At 36.7% G+C, this 21,360-nt stretch overlaps 1 protein-coding gene across 3 annotated transcripts in view; it reads right to left on the reverse strand.

The window, feature by feature from the left end:
- Positions 1-4,086: 4,086 nt before the first annotated feature.
- The window catches only part of ERCC8 (ERCC excision repair 8, CSA ubiquitin ligase complex subunit), a 56,775-nt gene continuing 39,501 nt past the window's right edge, over positions 4,087-21,360 (reverse strand). For all 3 annotated transcript variants that reach the window (XM_064480872.1, XM_010974901.3, XM_064480875.1), the window contains one exon: positions 4,087-16,299. In XM_064480872.1, the coding sequence (XP_064336942.1) occupies positions 16,231-16,299 (69 nt within the window). In that variant the 3' untranslated portion in view covers positions 4,087-16,230. The remainder of the gene's footprint in view (positions 16,300-21,360) is intronic.

Below are 21,360 nucleotides of genomic sequence, written 5' to 3' on the forward strand. Positions count from 1 at the left end.
TGAATCACTTCATTTCTCACAGCATCATGCCACAAATTAAGGAGGATATATTTCTTCACCATGTAAGAAGCACATGAATGTCACCCCTGAGGATATACATGTGTTAATACCTGCAACTTCCCACTGCCATGATAAATACTTTTTTTGCCTTTTGCATAAATGTCAAAACATGAAGACATGTAGCAGATCTCTTTTTCATGCTATGAGATACTCTTATCTATATAAATAGTCACAAGTGAGTATACCCTGGTAGGATGTAGACCACTGATTTTTGATTATCAAACTACAAAAATTTTTGAATCACTTGTCAACATCTAAAAATTGTATAATTTCACATAAAAATGGCTTTTTTACTTCTCTTGAATAATTATCATTTCTGGTTTCATTCTAGTTTCAGTAGGTGCACATTCACACATGGCCTAAGTTAGCTGGAGCTGAATGGTACTATGACGTAGGCTGTTAGTTGTTCTCCAATATTTGTTTTCCTTTTTGTCAACAGTAATTGATCTCCCAATTTTTGGCTGAGCAGATGGCCACATAAAGACCCAGTGTCCTTTTCAAATAGGTATGACCAGCAGTTCTGGCGAACTGGATGTCTGTGAAAGTGATATGTAACTTCTCAGAAGTGCCCTCAAAGGGAGGATGCCATCTTCTTTGTTTTCCTTTTTCTTGTTGGGTGGAATGTGGAAATAACGGCTGGAACAATCATGTTGTATCTCAAGGGGGAAGCTGCTGATACAGCATACGGCAGCAATAAGAAAATGCCTAGATTCCTAATGATCTTGGAACCAGCATACCACTGAGGACTGCCTCCCTGGACTTTTATCAAAAGAAAAGCATTTATATTTTATTTAAGCTATATTGTTTTGGCTTTTCAGGCAAACCTAATCCTAATTCATAAAAGCTGCTGCCATTAGGCAGGTGTTCTCAGGTTTATCACAAATCCCACCACTACCTAATATCTCCCTAACATTGACCGAGAGTTACCATTTATCATTATCATCACTTCTATCCATTAAAAATGGAAAAAATGAAGACTGACATAGTCATGTGTTTCAAGAGAAGTTGAAGAGTGTATGTCATCATGGAAGTAGAGATTATTCTTACATGACTAACAGTGCACACCAACTACTAATGCACACTCTATTAAATATACATGACTTCAGAAGCTATTAGGAAACCAACCACAGTAAGAAGTACAAACAGAATAGCAAAGAAATGTTAATAAAAAACTTAACTTACTGAATAACTTAATGGACTGAAAACAAGGCCTGAATTATAGCAGTAATAATGGTGTAAAACGTATTAAGCAAAAAAAATTTCTTGGCATTAAAACCTTCTGCCAATGATGAGTTTATGAAAAGGCTGATTGCAGCAGAAATTGTGTCCTAAACAGAAACTAACATTTACAAATATAAATGTAACCCAATATAATATTTCTTAGCACGCTGAAGCTGGGGTGGAGGGATTTATAGTAGAAAGTAGCATGAAAAGGTTAAATCATTTAGTTTTTTCTGCTTTCCAGCCAATGAGAGAACAGATATAAGATATAAATACCACCCAAGTAGCTATAGTCATTTGTGATATCTGGAAGGTTTTAAGTGTTTCAATAGCTTTTGAACGTCATGCCAGTAATGGGCATATTAGGAAATTATTTGTGTGTGTTGAGTGAAGTGGGTAAACAGGGCTGCAGGAAGTACTCTAGCAAGTCAGCACTAACACTGGACTTCATTTACAAAACACACTGCGGTTTGCAAAAAGCATACAACATGTTTATTTCATAATTCAATAGAAATCACATTTAATTTAGAAAAAGAGAACACAGCAATGGACCCATGAAGTGAATATACTATCATGGTTTGAATCACAGGAGACATGTCAATGCTTTCTTAACTTGATGACTCATATGCATAGTAGATATATGAGAATAAAGAGGTTTGTTTGGATGTTTGTAAGAAACTGGTTTGTGTCATCTAATGAAAGTGTCAGCTGAAGTCATTAGTGAAGACTTACTCAAAGACTGGGCCTTTGGTTGACGTATATATTCTACTTCTCTACCAGTTACACAAACAAACCATTCATTTTATTAATCTAATTTCTAACCAAACTGTGCCTTTGGAAAACTCACTTAACCACGAAAAATCTGGCCTACTTTCATATGCAGAAATCATTTTCCAGAAATTTAAGTGATGATTACCTAATGTAGAAGTAAAAATTAAATTCTAAAAGTTATTAGATTTTGAAATTTATAAAAATAAACAAACTTGGATCAGTTCGCCTTTTCTCAGCTAATATTGATAATGTGAATAAAGAGCTAAAAATGGAAGTTAGTATACTGAAGTGTAGTTCTGAAAACTACCCATGAACTGAATTCTATAAATACCTCAGATATTTTAAACATGCAAAAAATTGAGCAAGTAATCTGTTTGGGAAAAACTATCTCTATGAAAAATTTTTACATTATTAGACTGAATAAAATTAATATTGATCACAGATGAAGCAGAAAAAATGTTACATTTCTCTGGTTCAAGGTTTTAAAAAATAATGAATTTAAGAAGAAAAACATAACTAAACTAGTTTTAATTGGGTATTTGAATTTACATCAGAGAATTTAATCTCTAATATCATATATATTTATGTTACATGCATATACCAAAGTGAAATAAAAATAAAGAATATGATTATAATTCTCATATTAGATTCTTGCTATCCCTTCACTCATTTACATGTTCTCCTGCCCTTTGTAAGCATTTGAGATTGTGAGCCCTCCTCTTGCCTTTCCCGTATTCCTTCTGGATACAAAGATTGTCAATGACCTGACATATGCAAAATTTCCAAAAGTATTTGTCATATTCCATAATGGGGGGACACAAGAGAAGAAAGCCCAGAACTTTATAGAGCCAACGGCAATGGAGAAACTCAGTCTAACCATAATATGGCCAGGTGGGAATGAGCTAGAGTTGGAGAAGAGCACATAAGGAAATCTGAACTCAAGATTTCATAAAATTCTCAATTTTGTTTAGCTCTTGAGATTCACATAGCAAGTCTCCAGTATAATAGCAATCCTCTAAAGGATTCAGGGAGGATCTGTGATGGGTGTTGAAGCCAATAGCAACCTTGAGAATAGTATCCTTGCCCTGTGTGAGAAGAAAGACTACAAGATTAATGCAATACCCAAGTTGTTAACTAATATTTAATAACACTTAAAATTCCATGCATAGTAAATTCAAAAAATGACACAATCAGTGAAGCATTTTATCATTTGCAAATTGTGAGCAGAATTATTTCACAGTTAAGTGCTTGGTAATGGTGGTGTTCATTAATTTTTTTTTTTTTTTGTATCTTCTATTTGCCAAGCAGTGTTCTAAGTGCTGAGGATACAACAATAACCAAAATAGACAAAATTCCTGCCCTCATAGAGTATACATTCCAGAAGGGAAAGAAGGATTAAAATAAATAAGCAGAACATGTCCTGAGGGGATAAAATTTGAGAGAATTTTGACAGAAGCTCAGAGCTCAATAATCATGAGATTTTAAGTAACAAGAGTTCTATTAGCTGAACAATTATTATATGATTATTATATGTAAGAACTTTATTTCATTTATTCATACAACTCTGTAAGGTGTATTTTATTCCCTTTCCACAAACGAAACTTGCTCAGGAAGGCGAAGTAACTTGCTAAATTAAGTGGTGTTTCCATAACAATTTGGATGAAAACTTTACGAATTTTAGTTTAGGCAAAACAGAATGTTCACTTCATTAGAATTTGAGTGTTTATTTAGTATAAGATAATTCATGAGACTTTTTATAAAGACACTCCACCTTTGCCTTCAATGAACTTCAATTAATCTCGAATGTAAACTTCTACTTATTTATGTATTTCACAAAGTAAATACTATTTTAAAACACCTTCTGAACATTATAATATGTGATTTTGGAGCAGGAATGAATTTAACAATTTTCTATTCCAGTTTTCTGTCCCTTCCTTCTTTTTTTTTTTTAACTGATGGAAAAAAAAAGTAAAAAAGTGGTATTCAAATTTCACATATTTACTTGGTAGTAAAACTAAGATAAAGACTCAGGTCTTCTGATTTCCAGTCTATTGTTTATTATTAATTTCTTTATGAAACCAGTACAATTTTTAAAAATAAACTTGCCATTCTTTAATGTTCTTAGTGATCAACACTAAGTTATTTTTAATACATTTTTTCCATAGTATTTACTGAAACTTGGACGAAATTTTGTATACATATGTAGATAAGAAAACAACGCAGTACCATAAAAATAGTCAATAACTCAATTTTCAAAGACTTAATAGGAGTATTATTCCCTCATTTTAGCACAACCTTAACAGCATATTTATATGAAAGGTATTCAGACTTATGCAGTAGTGGATGATGCCACTATGTAGGAGAAGAGAAGCTGGAGAGTTGCGTGTGAGCCACCTGGGAAGTAGCAGCTCTCCTGCACCCCGCCTGGTGTTTGAATAGGGTGTTAACTGGCCCTGTTTTAGTGCTGTTACTAACTCTTGCTCAGGGGATGAGATGAACAAAAAAGAAATGGCTTGCGCCAATCACTGGGGCCAATCATTAGTTGCCTTCAAGAGTTGAGCACCAATGCCAAGGAAACAAAGCCACTGGCCAGGCCCGCTACAGACCCTATGCAACAGCCACTGACAGACTGTCAAGAAATAAAAAGCATGAGGAGCTTGAGGAATCTGGTCTTAAACATTGACTGACTTGTGTTTTTAGTGACAAAATAAGAAACCAAGTTAGGATTGTGACCTTTATTTAGTTCCAGGCCTTGGGAGAGCGTAGACTGGGAGGGCTGTATAAACCCACTAGCGCAAAGTTTATGTGTACCCTTGTGAGGATAAACAGCAGTGGTTTGTCAGGAAGTTACAGGGCATTTGCCAACTCCTACACACAGAATTAGAGCAGTCATAACACAGTTCTTTATCTTATTTCCCTTAGTTTTTTCTAGTTTTTAATTGTCCAATTTTTAAAAAGCAGGAAACAAAGAACTACATGGCAGCAAAATAACTATGCCTCCTGTATTTGAGGATGTTGCTGATATACTAGTAAGATAGAAAAGCTTGTCTTACAATAAATGACTTGTAAAAATTCCAGGCACTAAGGTACAGTACAGTGATTCAAGATGGCACAAAAGGACTGTACATGTTTTTTTCAAGGGAAATCCATATTCATGATTGGGCTTTGTTAGATATGTCCCTTGAATTTAATATTTTTCCAGAGTTAAAACAAAAGAACCAACTCTATTCTAGCAATAAATTTAACCCTCAGATGTCTAGAAACTTTATCATAATACAAAGCAAAGTGATTATTTTCCTCTCTGTAACTGGCTTTCCCTGCTATATATTTTAAAAGGTTTTTTTGCCAATTTCATTTCTGGCATGGTTTGATTGATATTCAGTTTACAGTTCTAATGATACTCAAGAGTTTTAAAATTCGGGCTGAGTAAATAGGATCTGAATATAGAGAAAAAATTAAGTTTTAAAAAGGAACTGTATCAATGTATTTTTATAAAAATTATAAGTTACAGAAATGACTTTAGCTTTTCTAACTTTCCGTAGTTACTCATTTTTATAGAAGTAACCAAGTATTACTATATGACTCAACAGTAATGAAATATTTGAGTTAGAACTATGCAGCCATTAGGTTCAATATCTGATTTGTGTGATAGTGACTTTTCTTTGAAGTATAATTGAGATTAGTTCATTGGGACAAACTTTTTCTATTATCCTCTCATTCAGGTTTTAAATAAGAGCTAAAGTTTTTCTGTTTTCCAGTGTCTCACCAATAGTAGGCTCTACAAACCTTTGTGTCCTTTACTGAAGAGCCTTCATTTTGAAGTTATTTTCAACTGTTAAAGCAAGTGGTACAGCTTAAGGGTTTGTCTTCACAGCTTTCCTTAAAGGTTTTCATCTAGTCTAAATGGAGCTTTTTAGTATAAACTGACCCAAAAGAATGCTTCAGTTGAAGATGTCTTTTTTTCCCTCTCTTGAAGTATTTCCTTAATTGTAAAGAAAAAGCTTGGTAGGAAGTATAAAAGCTTACCCATGACGCTGTTTTCAGACATCCTGTTAAACACAGGTTTAGGGCTGTGCTAGTAAACGTCTGCATTTACGGTTTCTATGCATTTTTTAAAAGCAGGCATTTCACGGGTGTGCCATAAATGACTTTAAAACTGGAATCAATCTGAGGCGCAGTAAACAACTGGCATAAGTGTCCTCTGAAATACGGCAGGATACAAGCACTTTATAAGACTGAAAGACACATACTATTAGCTAAGACACCACAGAAGGAAAATTTGTAAAATATAAAAGGCAACAGAGAGAAGTTACAGGTGATCACTACCTTTGTAATTGGTTCATTGATATATACAGTCAATAAGGCTGGACAAGTATCAGCTCAATGAAACAATTTAAAACAAGTTTCAGGGAGAAATCGGAGTTCTGGTCAAGATGGCGGAGTGGCAGGATGGCGAGCTTGCCTCTCCTCATGACTACAATGAAACCATGACTGAATGCTAAACAACTATCAAAAAAGAAGACTGGAACCTAGCAAAAAAAAAGAGCTCCTGCAACTGGAAACATAAAGAGGGAACCACAGCAGGACAGTAGGAGGGGCATGCTCGCGATATAATTGGGCTCCACACACCCCTGGTGGGCGCCCCACAAGCTGAAGATTTGTTAAGTTGCAGAGGTCCTCCCACAGGAATGAGAGCTCTAAGCGCCATGTCAGGCTCCCCAGCTTGGGTTCCAGCATTGGGAAGAGAAGGAGACCCCAGGACATCTGGTTTTGAAGGCCAGGGAGGGTTGGCTCTGGGGGCCTCACAGAACTCGGGGAAGCGGAGACTCCATTCCCTTGAGAAGTGTACACGAAAACTCATGTGCACCAGGTCCAAGGGTAGAGGCAGTGATTTCACAGGAACCTGGGCCAGGCCTGCCTGCTGGACTTGGAGGGTCTCCCAGGGACGTGGGGAAAGGCTGCGGCTCACCCAGGGGACTTACAAGCTGGTGGTGGACATTCTGGGAGTGTTAATCTCCATGAGCTTTCCTGGAGGCTGACATCTTGATTGAATCATTAGCACCAAGACCTAGCCCCTCCCAACAGCCTGTAGGGAAGCCTCAGGCCAAACAAGTACAGGGTCGGAACACAGCCACACCCATCAGCAGACTCCCTAAGCCACAAAGGCCTCTAGACACAGCCCTATTCACCAGAGGTCCAGGACCAAGCGTCACCCAGCAGTGGGCAGGCATTGGCTCCTCCTGCCAGGAAACCTGCATAAGCCTCTAGTCCAGCCTCATCCACCAGGGGCAGATACTAGAAACAAGAAAACAATAATCCCAAAGCCCATGGAAGGAATTCACAAACACATAGAAAGACAGATATGAGGTGGCAAAGGAATATCTCTCAGGTCAAGGCACAAGATAAAATCCCAGAAGAAGAAATAAGTGATGAGGAGATAGGTAATTTATCTGAGAAAGAGTTTAAAGTAATGATGGCCACGATGTTCAGAAAACTCAAGAGGAGTATAGATGAACAGGGTGAAGTTTTTAGCAAAGAGTTGGAAAACAGAAAGAATACTCGAACAGAGTTGAAGAATAAAATCACTGAAATGAACAATACGCTAGAAGGAACCAAGAACAGACTAAATGAGGCAGAAGAACAGATCAGTGACCTAAAAGAAATTAGTGGAAGTCACTACTTCAGAACAGAAAAAAGAATAAAAAGGAATAAGAATAGTTTAAGGAACTCTGGGATAACATGAAGTGCTCTAATGTTCACATTATGGGGTCCAAGAAAAAGGAGAGAGAAAGGATCTGAGAAAATTTTTGGAGAGATAATAACCAAAAACTTCCCCAGCTTGGGAATGGAAACAGTCACCCGAGTCTTGGAAACGCAGAGAGTACCACACAGAATCAACTCAAAGAGGATCATACAAATGCACATAGTCATCAAACTGACAACAATTAAGGATAAGGAGAAAATATTAAAACTAGCAAGAGAAAAGCAACAAATAGCATACAAGGGAACTCCTATAAGGTTATCAGCTGATTTTTCAGCAGAAACTCTACAGGCCAGAAGGGAGTGGCAAGATATATTTAAAGTGATGCAAGGGGGAAACTTAGAACCAAGAATACTCTATCCAGCAAGGCTCTCATTCAGACTTGATGGAGAAATTGAAAACTTCACAGATAAGCAAAAGCTAAAAGATTTCAGCACCACCAAACCAGCTTTGCAACAAATGTTAAAGGACCTTCCCTAGTCATCAGACCATAAGAAAAGAGAACAAAAAGAAGAAGAAAAAAAGAGAAAGAGAGACCTACGAAAGATTGCTTTGACTGGGGTATTTTGTAAATTTGGGAATTGTTTGTTCTAGTTCTGTGAGGAATGTCACGAGTATTTTGATGGGGGTTGCGTTGGATCTATGGATTGCTTTGGGTAGTGTGGCCATTTTGATAATGTTGATTCTTTTAATCCAAGTGCATAAGAAATCTTTCCATTTCTTTGTGTCATTTCAGTTTTCAGAGTATAGGTAACCTTGGTTAAGTTTATTTCTAGGTATTTTGTTGTTTGTGATGTAATGGAAATGTCTCTACCAGTTATAAAATTCTGTTTTTTGAAGTGAAAAAGAAAAAAGTGAATGAAGGGCCACAAATGGAAAAATATTCTTCTTTTTTATGGATGAGCTTTATTCCATTACATACATACATATATATATATATATATGCTGCATTTATATATATACACACATATATAAATATATATACATATATAAATATATATATATACACACACACACACATATATATATGCTGCATTTCCATTATCTGTTCAACTATTGATGTGCACTTAGGATGCTTCCGTATCTTGGCAATTATAAATAATGTTGCTGTTAACAGCAGGGTGTATGTATCTTTTTGAGTTAATTCTTATTTTGTGCTTGGCTTTATTCCTTTGATAACTATGTAAGTTTAAAAAGCTAAAGCTCTAAATGTTCTTAGAAACAATGAACACTACATATATGTAAATTAAAAAATGTATATGCAGTAAAAAAACAATGACCTATCAATCCATGAAAGACATAGAAGAACTTAAAAGACATATTACTAAATAAAAGAAGCCAGTCTGAAAAGGTACAAACTGTACAATTCCAAGTAAATGACATTCTGGAAAAGGCACAGCTACAGAAACAATAAAAAGATCGTGGTTTCCAGGTGTTTGGAGAGAGGGAGGGAGGAATGAAAAGATGAAGCACAAGGAATTTTTAGGGCAATGAAATTATTCTGTATGATACTATAGTGGTGGCTACATGTCATTATGCACTTGTCAAAACACATAGAATGTACAACATCAAGGGCGAACCCTAATGTAAACTATGGACTTTGGTTGATAATGTGCCCATGTTGGTTCATCGACTGTACAAATATGCCACATGATGAGGGATGTTGAGGGTAGGGGAGTATATACGTGTGGGGAGGGAGGATGGCTATGTGGGAACTCTGTATTTTCTGCTCAGTTCTGCTGTGAAACTGAAACTGCTCTAAAAGAATAAAGTCTATTAAAAAAAAAAAAAAGGTTTAAGTGGAAGCTTCTATAGATCACTCCTATTTCTCCAATATATTTCTGCAAGTGTTTAAAAACAGAACAAAGGTTTAGGGTGGGGAGAAAAATAAAACAATAATTAATAAGTCTCTCCTGATGATCAGTTAGTCTTGAATTAGTGATCTTGCAGGTCAAGTGCAAAATCTTGAAGTACAGAACAGAAACAAAAAAGCAAATATTTACTGAGCACCTACTATGTGGCAGGAACTGTTTTAGGATTATAAAAAAAAGGCAAGCAGGAAGGAAAGATAAGACTATGAAGGAGAGATCAAAGTCAACTTTACATGTAATTATTAGGTGATGCAGAGAAGAAAAAAAAGAGAGGAGAGAAGAAATAATTAAACAAATATTAGAAGAAAATATTCCTGAGCTGAGAAAAGGCTTGAGGCTTTGGATTGAAAGAGCTCACAAGAGGTCCAGGAAGTGAGGGGGGAGGGGTAGATAACTGATAACATTAAGGATAAAAAGAAAAATAAAGCCCTCAGTTGACAAGCTTTCAGCTATAAAGAATGAGTTTCCTACAAAGGGAAAAAAAATCAAGCTGGTTTTAGAATCCTAATCTGCAATAATAGAAGCTAGAAGAAAGTGGACATAATAGTTACAGGCTAATGAAATAAAAGGACTGCAACCCAAGAATCCTACCCAGCAAAATTACCATTTCCTCTGCCAGAGGAAAAGATGCTACTCAGTAACAAAAGGGTATCACCCAAATCATTAAGGAAAATATAGTGCACTTCACAATCTTTTACCACTGTACATGTGGCCCTAAAAAGGGCCTGAAAAAAAAACTGTGTACATTCACAAAATGGAGTATTGTGCAGTTAATGAAAAGAAATGACAGTGTGTTAAAATTTGTAACTGGGATTGGTTCTAAGACATGCAGACATGGAAAACTGTCATGAAGGATAAAGTTTATACTCACATATCCCTAGAGCCCGGAGGCACGGCACACCATGCCACGCAGGGCCACATGGAGAAGGGCCAGGACCAGTCAGGAGGCAGATAGGAGAGGGCAGAGCATGGCCCAGAGCCTTAACTGGCGTTTTCATGGGAAGGAATGAGTGGGCAGGGCAGGTACACTGAGTAAGTTTGGGACTGGAGAGTCTGAGTAATTTCTGTAGATGCTGGGCTACAGGGGTGGCCCCTAGTCATCTGGTAGCTGGCCCTGGGGTAGTTTAGAGCAAGGGGAATACTGGATCGGTGTGTAAGTTTGATAAAGGAGATGGTTGAGGGTGTGCACTCTGGATTGGTTGGCTTGCATATCAAAGGCATTCTCCCAGGGAAGTCTTTTGCTATCTCTGGGCATTAGTTAGACATGGAAGGGTCAGTGTCGCCAGGACCAAGGCCCCCAATGCCAGAGTACCAAGAATACAGAAGATAAGAAAATGTAATCAATACAATTGGCCATGATGCTTTGGCATCCTATTAAGGAATATTTGGGGGTGATGCTAGTGGAGACTATGAGAGAGTAGAACACAAGCTGCTCTAAACAGTGTGGAAAATATTTACTAAGAGAGTAGAAAGGAAGAACATAAGTAGAGTTGTAAGGAGTCCTTGCAGGCCAGCCCGTAACTAGATTTTCTATTTATACGGTATTAGCCAAGAAGACAGAGCTGAAATTCTTAGTCTCCAACAATATCTTAGTGGAGTTTCAAAGCGTGCTGAAAGTATGAGATTATAACGTGTCTATTTGTGTATCTACCAAGTGCAGGTCCAGCACTTCTTTTGTTGCAGGGTATTAAATGACATATTAGCAAAGTATATGTAAAGATTAGTGGTATTGTGTGTAACCAAGGGGAAAGAGTGGTTGTGGTAATCACAGAGCAGACACAGGATGAGAGTAGGAAAAAGCCTTGTGAAGTAGATGGTCTTCTCCCCAGAGCGCTTGAAGGAGTTGACTGATAGGAGGCAAGAGCCTCCAGGGAAAACAGTAATCTCCATTAATATTTAGAACACAGATAGCAGTAACCTCCACTAGATTTCCCTTTAGGCATGGGAGTGCAGGGGTGTACTCTTAGGCAGAAAAAAAGGAGTAGAGCAGGATCATGGGCTAAGCAGACAGTAAGCTCAGAAATGTAATGGGATCCCTAATGACAAAGGAAGAAAAGCAAAAATGTCCTATGTCCAATTTGTGCCTTAGGAGAGGTAGTCATGGGCGTTGCTGGGGCTCATGCTTTAGTATCGGGGTGAGATCATCTCCAATGGTGAGGTCTCGGACTGGGAAATGTTCTCTGGGATGTGGGTCTGGGGTATCCTTTCCAAGATGGTACCCATCTGAGGTGATGTGGGTCTCAGCATTTGCCATGTTTGATTGAAACAATGGCTTTAGAGGGTTTGGGCTTCCAGACTGTAAATTAATGAAAGCACCCAGACCAGGGGCAATAAGACCAACAGTCAACAGAAAGGTGTAAAGCTGCACTGACAAGGGTTTTGTTTTTGGTGGAAGTTTAGGCTCATACAGGTCCCACATCAGATGAGTAGCTGTCTGCTACAGGAGTACCTATTAATTTCAATTTGGATGTAAAATTTGTAGATAAAGACTATGTCGCCATCAGAACCCAAAAGTACTAAAAGATGTACCTGTATATCCTAAATGCGTACCAAATGAGTCCCCTTGGAGGAGGATGTTATCAGTGTAATGTCATACCTGTGCTCCTGGAAGAAGGTGGATGCAGTTGAGATCCTGTCTGCAAAGACTGTGTGATGGCAAAGCTGCTGAGGTACCTGATGGACAGTCTGGAAAAGGTGTATTGTGTTCCTTTGAGGTGAAGACAAATTGCAGCTATAGGCTGGTGAAACAGGCACTGAACAGAGCATGTTAGCCAAATCTATTAGAGCAAAATATTTACCAGTTGTTGACTGAATAGAATCAGTAACGTCAATAATATTGGATATAGAGTATGGGGGCCCCAATGGATGGGACCACATTATTAATGTTGTAGTAATGCATCATAAGGTGCCCTTTTATCTTTTTGTTATAAAATAATCCTTTAGTATATTCATTTAGTGTATAAATTTTGGATTTCCAATTGGATCAAATTATTTCCAAATTATAAAACTGTTTTAACATTATATATGTATATATTATTCAATTACCTTTTATTTTCTCTGTTTCGCTTTTAAATCAGTAACTAATCTAGAACTAGCATTACGCTTGCTAGACTGGCATTTGCCTAGCACTTAAAATTTAAACTTTTTGGTTTTTTTCCCCTTGGGTTTGTAGCCACCTAAAGTCATTTTTCTTGTTTTCTTCCTGTTTCAGGTTTTTGCACCCTGAAGGTGCAGTCTTTATTTTTTTTTTCTGGCTGGTAAGAGGAAAAGAGGGAGGCTGAAGGGGCCAAGTGCATCTAGGCAACTTTCCCCTGGGATGTCCTCTGTCCACAGAATAATCAGTCCCTTCCTCACACCCACCTTTTTTCAAATTTGTAGAATGGCTTGAATCTCTAGGTGACTAAAATTTTTCCTTTTTTTTCCCCCCTTTTGGATGTTTACCTGATAAGCTCCTGATGGTTCTGAGCGGCATCTCTGTAAGCAAAGCCCCCCTTCTCTAGGGTGTCCCAATCAACCTTAGAGGGGCTAAAGTCTACATCTAGGAAAGCAATGGTGGCATCAGCATTAACTTTTACATTTTTTGTTTGAGCACAAGACCCTTTGCATGTTGACAATTAGCGGCTCTTAGGAGAGTACATATACATGGATTAAGTACTTTGCATTTTTAAAATTAATTGGATCAACTCTTCAGGGTTTTGGGTGGGGGGGGTGCTGGAACCAGATGCAGCTTGAGCCACTGGTCTCCAGGGATGGGACCTGTTAGACCCTGCTAGGTTGGGGAATAAGTTGCTCATGACAGCAGCAAGTAGGCACAGCAATGAAGCTTGCGACTTGAAGTGTTTGTGGGGAGCCATGATCTTCTGAGAAGGCCCTCACATCAAACCCACAAATGGTTCACAGCATATGAGCAAGTGTTCAAGTGCCATCTCCTACTGCTTTGAGGAACAGATGGAATTTGACTCAGAAAAGCTCAGGGAGGACAAGAGAAATGGTTTATGCATGCCTCCAGAAGCATATATCATTCCAGACACTAGATTCTTCATCTAAGTGACTCAGATGGCTCTACTGCTTGTCAGCATTGCCCAGTCAGTGGATTAGACTTGTCCTATGGCAGTAGGAGGGTAGTCACTCCTCATTCCCAGCAGATGGACCTTTTAAAAATGTAGCCAGTCACCTATAAACCCCTGTGGTTCTGTCCTGGATCTTGAGCTCTCCACCAATGGGGGAAATACACTGAGTGCCCCCTTTAGATTGGGAAATCATGGTAATACCTGACAGAAAAACAACACAATGCAGCAGGCACCAAGCAGCAAGTGCACCAACAACCAGGGGTGCCCTTTCAGGCAGTGTCCCTTGACTGTCAGATCTAGACAATAAGCCAAGAGCAGCTCAAAGAATATCATCTACTTTTCGTGCAAATCACCCAGCTCGCTGTGCTAACTGTGTTAAGATTTGTCCTGGTTTTGTTCTAATCAGGTATGGCAAGACACACAGAAGGAAATGACTATCACGAAGGAAGATGTTTATATTCACAGATCCCTAGAACTAGAACCAGAAGGCATGGCATACCCTGCCATGCAGGGTTACAGAGGGAAGGACTAGGTTAGGTCAGGAGGCCTCTCTAGGGAGAAAGCAGAGCATGGCCTTTATTGGGGTTTGCTGGGAAGGAATGAGTGGGGCAGGATAGGTACACCGAATAAATTTAGGATTGGATAGTTGGAATAATTTCAATAGACTCTGGCACTTAGTTGTCTGGTATCCGGCCCTGGGGTAATCTAGGACAAGGGGAATAGTGGTTTAGTGTGTGAGAGCTTGATAAAGAAGATGGCTGGGGGTGTGGACTCTGGATTGATTGGTTTGTATATCAAAGGCATGCTCCCTGGGGAGTCCTTTGCTATCTCTGGGAATTAATTAGACCTGGAAGAGGCAGTGTTGCCAGGATCAAGGCCCCAAATGCCAGAGTATCAAGAATACAGAAAATAAGAAAATATAGTCAATACATGTAGTTATACCAAATGACACAGAAAAATTTCTGTGAGCTATAATTGAAAAAAAATCAGGACAGAACTGTGTATATCCTATTTTTTCAAACTAAAAATACTTGCCCATCTATGTCTACATAGGTCCTTACTGGATTATAATGTGAATGAACACATACTTGGTTAATAACTTGGATTGTGGAAGGAGGGGTAAGGGATGAGGAAGGAGTTGCTGATGTGGGAAGAGGAGTTTGCATGATAACAGCATGCCGAACACCCAACTGTGTAAAATTATGTGTCATAAAGAGATGCATGAAAGAATGGCCACTAAAATATTAGTAGTAGTTACCCGAGGGTGGCATGATTCCAAGTCATCTTTACGTCTTGGAAGGTTTATGGCTTAAATTATTTACAATAAGCATGTATATTTATATAACTATAAAGAAGTAATAGTTATTTACAGCTTGGAAAAAGACTTCTTTTTTCTTAAAACAAACAAAAAAAAATTCTCAATTTCAATAGCATTTTCAAAGGTCATAAACATCCTCACCAAGGGGAGAAAAAGTGGAAGTAAAATAGTCAGGGCTTAAGAAAATTAACTAAAAAGTAAATGTATGGAAAACAAAACATTTGGCCAGAAAGGTCTGATATGAGGCCTAACACTTACACATTTAAAAACTCTACTACTGTATACTTGGTATTCAAGCTCACAAAAACCTCTTTAACTAGTCTCCTACTGATAAGAATCAGAAAGAAAGGGAATGTAAGGTTAGCTTCATGATAATCACTCATGAGTTATGACATGAGAAGAGGAGACAACAAAATAGAAATTTTTGTGACATTTCATGTTTAAGACAGATCTCCTGCCAGGATATCTTCTGCTTTGATGAATGAAGGAGGACTTAGTCACATCTTAACCAGATTCATAGAAAAGCAGTTCAAGTTGCTGACAGTAAAATAAAGGAAACATGGAATTTTCCCCAAGTTAAAAACCTCTTCCTTTTTAGATTGTGGAAGGCACCAAATTCAAAAAAACTTAACACAAAGCTAGACAATGGTCAAATAAATGAAATCATTGCAAAAACTGAATACACAAATAAGAAAGAATTAAAAAATTGGTGCTAACTTTTCAACTATAATTTTTGATATGATCCTCAGTAAAATCATTCTTGAAAGTGAAAATGAGGAAGGTGATGGTACAGTCAGCAGGAGAAAGTCAGCACTGACCACGATACTTGCTCATTCTCTGAGACTACATCTTACGGTCACACAAACTGTTCAAGTTCCCACAGAGGAGGTGCCATGATCTGTCCCCTTGTACTACAGCTGTAGGGGCTGCAGCAGGCCACAGCATCTGGATCAAGGAGACATGTTCTGATTAAGTAAAGTACATAGAACTCTGTTACAGGATTTCATGAAATTACTAACCTCATTTTAAAATAAATGGAAAGTCACACAAATTCAGGGCTAATTTAGCTGTCACTGGACAATTGAAAAAATAAAACAAAACAGTCCTGTTTTAAAAAAGTTTCATCAATAGAAACAAAAAGGCACTAAGAATTGATATTTATCCTTCCTCATCACTGCTGCTCCAGGCATCTTCAAATGCTGGATTTAATTGTGATTTGGTTGTAGTCTAAAAAAGGGAACAAAAAGAAAGATTCGATTATTCTACCTCAATATTTTAGGCTCATAATATAGTTATGAAATATATCAGATAAAAAGCAATTAGATAATCTTGAAAAAAAACTTATATAATTGTTAATTTCAAACCAAAAATAACATAAGAAACACCCTACATACAATATAAAACAGTTTAACTTCATTTAACATAAATAGACATACCAGGCTTTATCCAAATTATGTTTCCTTCAAAGTAGTTACCACACACATACACACACACAAACACAATGATACTGCTATTACTTAAGGTATTTTTACAACCCTTTGGAATTACCTGGAGAAGGTAGCACATTAACATCCATGTAGCTAGGACTGGACTCAGTCTATAATCTGACCTAACAGCCCAAAATATTAATGTAGGCAACTTCTATTGTTTGGATAGACCTGACTTTTATAAATAATCAAAAAGCCATATATGGGGACTAAGGTGGTCCAAAAAGTAATGTGGGTTATTAAATAGTGAGGTTTATTTATTTATTTTTATAGCTAGTAAAGTAGTTCAGAAACACACACAAAATGTGTCAGAAATGGTAACATGTTGGTTGTTAGCATGTTGGTTTCCCTTGGCGTTTTCTTTGAAAGAGAACATGCATTTAGATTGTGTTTATTTAAAAGCAAGAATAAACAAATGGGACCTAATTAAACTTGAAAGCAAACGAAACCATAGGTAAAACAAAACGACAACCTACAGAATGGGAGAAAATTTTTGCAAATGAAACCGACAAAGGCTCGATCTCCAGAATATATAAGCAGCTCATACGACTTAATAAGAAAAAAACAAACAACCCAATCCAAAAATGGGCAGAAGACCTAAACAAGCAATTCTCCAGGGAAGAAATACAAATGATCAATAGGCACATGAAAAAATGCTCAATATCACTAATTATCAGAGAAATGCAAATCAAAACTACAATGAGGTATCACCTCACACCAGTCAGACTGGCCATCATTCAAAAGTCCACAAATGACAAATGCTGGAGAGGCTGTGGAGAAAAGGGAACCCTCCTACACTGCTGGTGGGAATGCAGTTTGGTGCAGCCACTGTGGAAAACAGTATGGAGATTCCTCAAAAGACTAGGCATAGACTTACCATATGACCCAGGAATCCCGCTCCTCGGCATATATCCAGAAGGAACCCTACTTCAGGATGACACCTGCACCCCAATGTTCATAGCAGCACTATTTACAATAGCCAAGACATGGAGACAGCCTAAATGTCCATCAATGGATGACTGGATAAGGAAGATGTGGTATATTTATACAATGGAATACTACTCAGCCATAAAAACCAACAGCATAACACCATAACACCATTTGCAGCAACATGGATTGTCCTGGAGAATGTCATTCTAAGTGAAGTAAGCCAGAAAGAGAAAGAAAAATACCATATGAGATCGCTCATATGTGGAATCTTAAAAAAAAAAAAAAAAAACAGAAATACAAAGCAGAAACAGACTCATAGACATAGAATACAAACTTGTGGTTGCCAGGGGGGGACATGGGGTGTAGAATAGACAAACAAGATTGTACTGTGTAGCACAAGAAAATATATACAGGATCTTGTGGTGGCTCACAGCAAAAGAGAATGTGACAATAAATGTATGTATGTTCATGTATAACCGAAAAATTGTGCTCTACGCTGGAATTTGACACAACATTGTAAAATGACTATAACTCAATAAAAAAAGTTTAAAAAAATAAAAAATAGATTGTGTTTATTTAAAACAACAAAACATTGCAGTATTCTTACAACTTTTGAGCTGCACCTAATAAACATAACCAGCAATTAGAGGAATTTTAATTATCTGGGGTTTTCAAATCAATTCACTTTTTTGGGAGACTTTCTGAATGGCAACCTTCTTATTCTCAGGCAAATGATTAAAGGGCTTTAAGATAACCTCATTTTTTTGAGTATCTGGACATTATGAGCAGCTTTTACATTTGTTATGAGTTTGTTTAAACCCCAAATCCAATAATGTATTAGTAACTAGATTACTCTTAAATCATCTTAGATGTATTGCCTTTTATAACATGTAGCAATATTTTATGTTAAGGGTAACCCCTACAATATACCTGAGAATGTTCAGTTCCTTTTTGATGAACAAGCTGACTTAGACTCTTATAAGTCAAACAATGATAACAGGAGAAAAAGTAGGTGTTTCCAGAAAATTCCCCAAGTATCAGCGTGGATAGTCAGAAAACAATCTATTAATTTGGGTATTCTTTATAGCTGTTAAAGCTATAGCTCAGAGTCCATTACTTAACCTAATGTTGGGTATTGTTGCCATTACTGAAACTAATGTTGGCCGTTTTCACTTAGTTGTACAAACAAAATTCCATTATATCCCAAATGTCCAGACCCAAAACTATTACCAAGCCTCAGCTAACTATTCAGTTTTTTTCTAGCAGCAGTCCACTTATTTGTGAGAGTAGCATACTGAAGTCTGTTCATTTATTCTTTCATCCAAATGTTTTCTGAATTTCCTATCTTTCTGGGTTTATAATTTAACTACCAAATTAGGTTATTTAGTGCGAGTTTACTCAAAGATGTATTGTCTTTAGGGGTAGGTGATTATTCTTTCCTCTGCTACCTCTGAAAGCCTCTAAATCTGCCTTAGTTATCCACCAAAAAAGCCCTGGGGTAGGTAAGCCAAACAAAAGTCATTCCTCCTAATTCCACTATGGAAGCCCAATATATAATATAACCTATTAAACATTTAAATTTCATTTGAAGACTCAACAAAGAAGCAAAATTATATTTTAAGGTAAATTACTGTTGCTATGAGTGGACAAAAATAATAAGTGAAAATTGGAAATGCAGTTGCATATAAATTTTAGTCTGTAGTAGTAAAGGATAACAATATGAATGTATTACAGTATTACTAGAAGTACATTTTATTGCTAAAAAATCACAAATAAAATATCTTACTTGTAGTTGAAAGTTGCAGTAAAAATATTACATATGATATGGTACACATATTGCTGTTTGTGACCCACTGATCAAGTCTAACTACCATCTATTCAGTTTTCTCTCCAACATCTCCGCCTAGTGGACATTCTTTCTATGCTTGAACATATCCATCTCTAACTTATCAGGCTGCCCGTTTTACTGAGAGATGGTTGTGAACGTAGTTAGATAAGTATGAATTTAAAGGGGATCTAGCTCAGGTCCAAATAATGGAAAGGGAGAACAGAACCAAACTTAACATCTACCACATATATATCTTGATAAATTCTAAATTTCTTACTAGTAATTAGTGGAAAGTCTTTATAGGTAGAATATAGGGGGGATCTGTTTTAGTAAGTGATTATACATCCACACAAGTGGTAAATAAAAGTTACATATTGTGTCACTGTCAAAATAAAGTAAGATTTTAAAAGAGATCATATTTAAACTATAATATAGCCACCCAAGAGACCTCAGGCAGGAAAAAGTGAAAAGAAGTTATACAGCCTTGCTCTGACACTGACCAAGTTTTAGGAAGTGGGGGCAAAAAAAGGGTAGATCTCTTAGAATATAACAGAACAGCCTGCCAACTAAATAATAAGATTTATGCTTAAAGACAATAAAACCTATCTCTATCACCCAATGTTTTTTAGTTTTTTATGGTAGAACTAAATTCCTCCTCTATCTTGGATATCAGAAGAAACACCCCTAAGGGATTATATTTTGGCTAATGGAGAAGTAAATCTCATCTCAAGGGTGGATTTGAAAGGAAACCTAAGAACACGTTTGCTTTGATGATTTTGATGTTTGAAGAGATCATAAACTTGTCCCAGATCACTAATAAATGGCAGAACTGGGATTTGAACCCAGTTACCAGTATTATTATTAGTTAGTTTACCTGACACTAAAGACCAAGTAAGTGTGTGTATGTAGTTGTGTGTTTTGTTTTCTGTTAAGTTCCCTCTCCGGGAAAATGTAGCAGTCACCCATTTGATAGTGAGATGAAAACACGTTTAAATACAAGTTAAATAGTAAATATACATGTAAGGGACAGGGTCTTATGTAGACAGACTTCTCTACTGGGATCTACAACATGACCATATTTATGTTTTACCTACATTCACAGGAATCTTTCAAACTAAAGTTTTTGTGGAAATAATCTAGTCACTTACCATCTTATATTAATATGAGAATGGTGCCTAACTTAAAGCCTTATATACCAGTATATTTTAAAAGGTAAGGTTTTATAGCTCTTAAACTTAAATATAAAGCTGACTTGTTTCTTGTGTACTTCGATTTGATTTCTACTTTTTAGCTTGATTACCCACATACAAAATTCTTCTAGATGAGGAGTTCAAACTACCACCATAACTTCATAATAAGGAAATAAACTGTCCCATATTATCTTTATAAAATAAGCAGTTTAGTTTTCTTCTAATATCCTTTTTTCCATATTTAAGTAAAAGATAATTTACCTTTAATTTACTTTTATATTTTTCATTTGGTAAATGATTGTTCAACTTTCCAACATAACCTATAGTGTTATGTTAGATTTAAAGTATATAGTAATTGACAAACAACAGGATACAGTAATTAACAATAATACAAAATAAATGGCTAAACCAAATTATTTGAACATATTAAGCTGTCTACAAAAAAAAAAAAAATTCAGTCATTTAAAGCATCTGTACACTAAAACTAATCAAAGCCACAATAGACCAAATTGGACATGTGATGAAATCTGGAAAATACCACCTTTAGGTAGCTTAAGGTAAAAGTAAAAAAATTCAGAGGCTACTACCTAAGACCAGAGATCATGCCTTATTCATCTTTGTTTACTCACTGAATTTTTAAGGCTCTTTATTCACACTGTCATATTTGCACCAATTTATGCTGTAAGAAAGGCATTAACAGACTGCTGGTAGAAGTGTAAATTGACAAAATATGACAGCATGAATAAAGAGCATTAAAAAATGTCATACATGATAACTTAATAGATAAATCTACTTCTAGGAATCTATCCAAAGAAGTAATCAGAAATATAAATAATTTATGAATAGCTACCTT

This window comes from Camelus dromedarius, chromosome 3, assembly GCF_036321535.1.
Source record: "Camelus dromedarius isolate mCamDro1 chromosome 3, mCamDro1.pat, whole genome shotgun sequence".
Lineage (NCBI taxonomy): Eukaryota > Metazoa > Chordata > Mammalia > Artiodactyla > Camelidae > Camelus > Camelus dromedarius.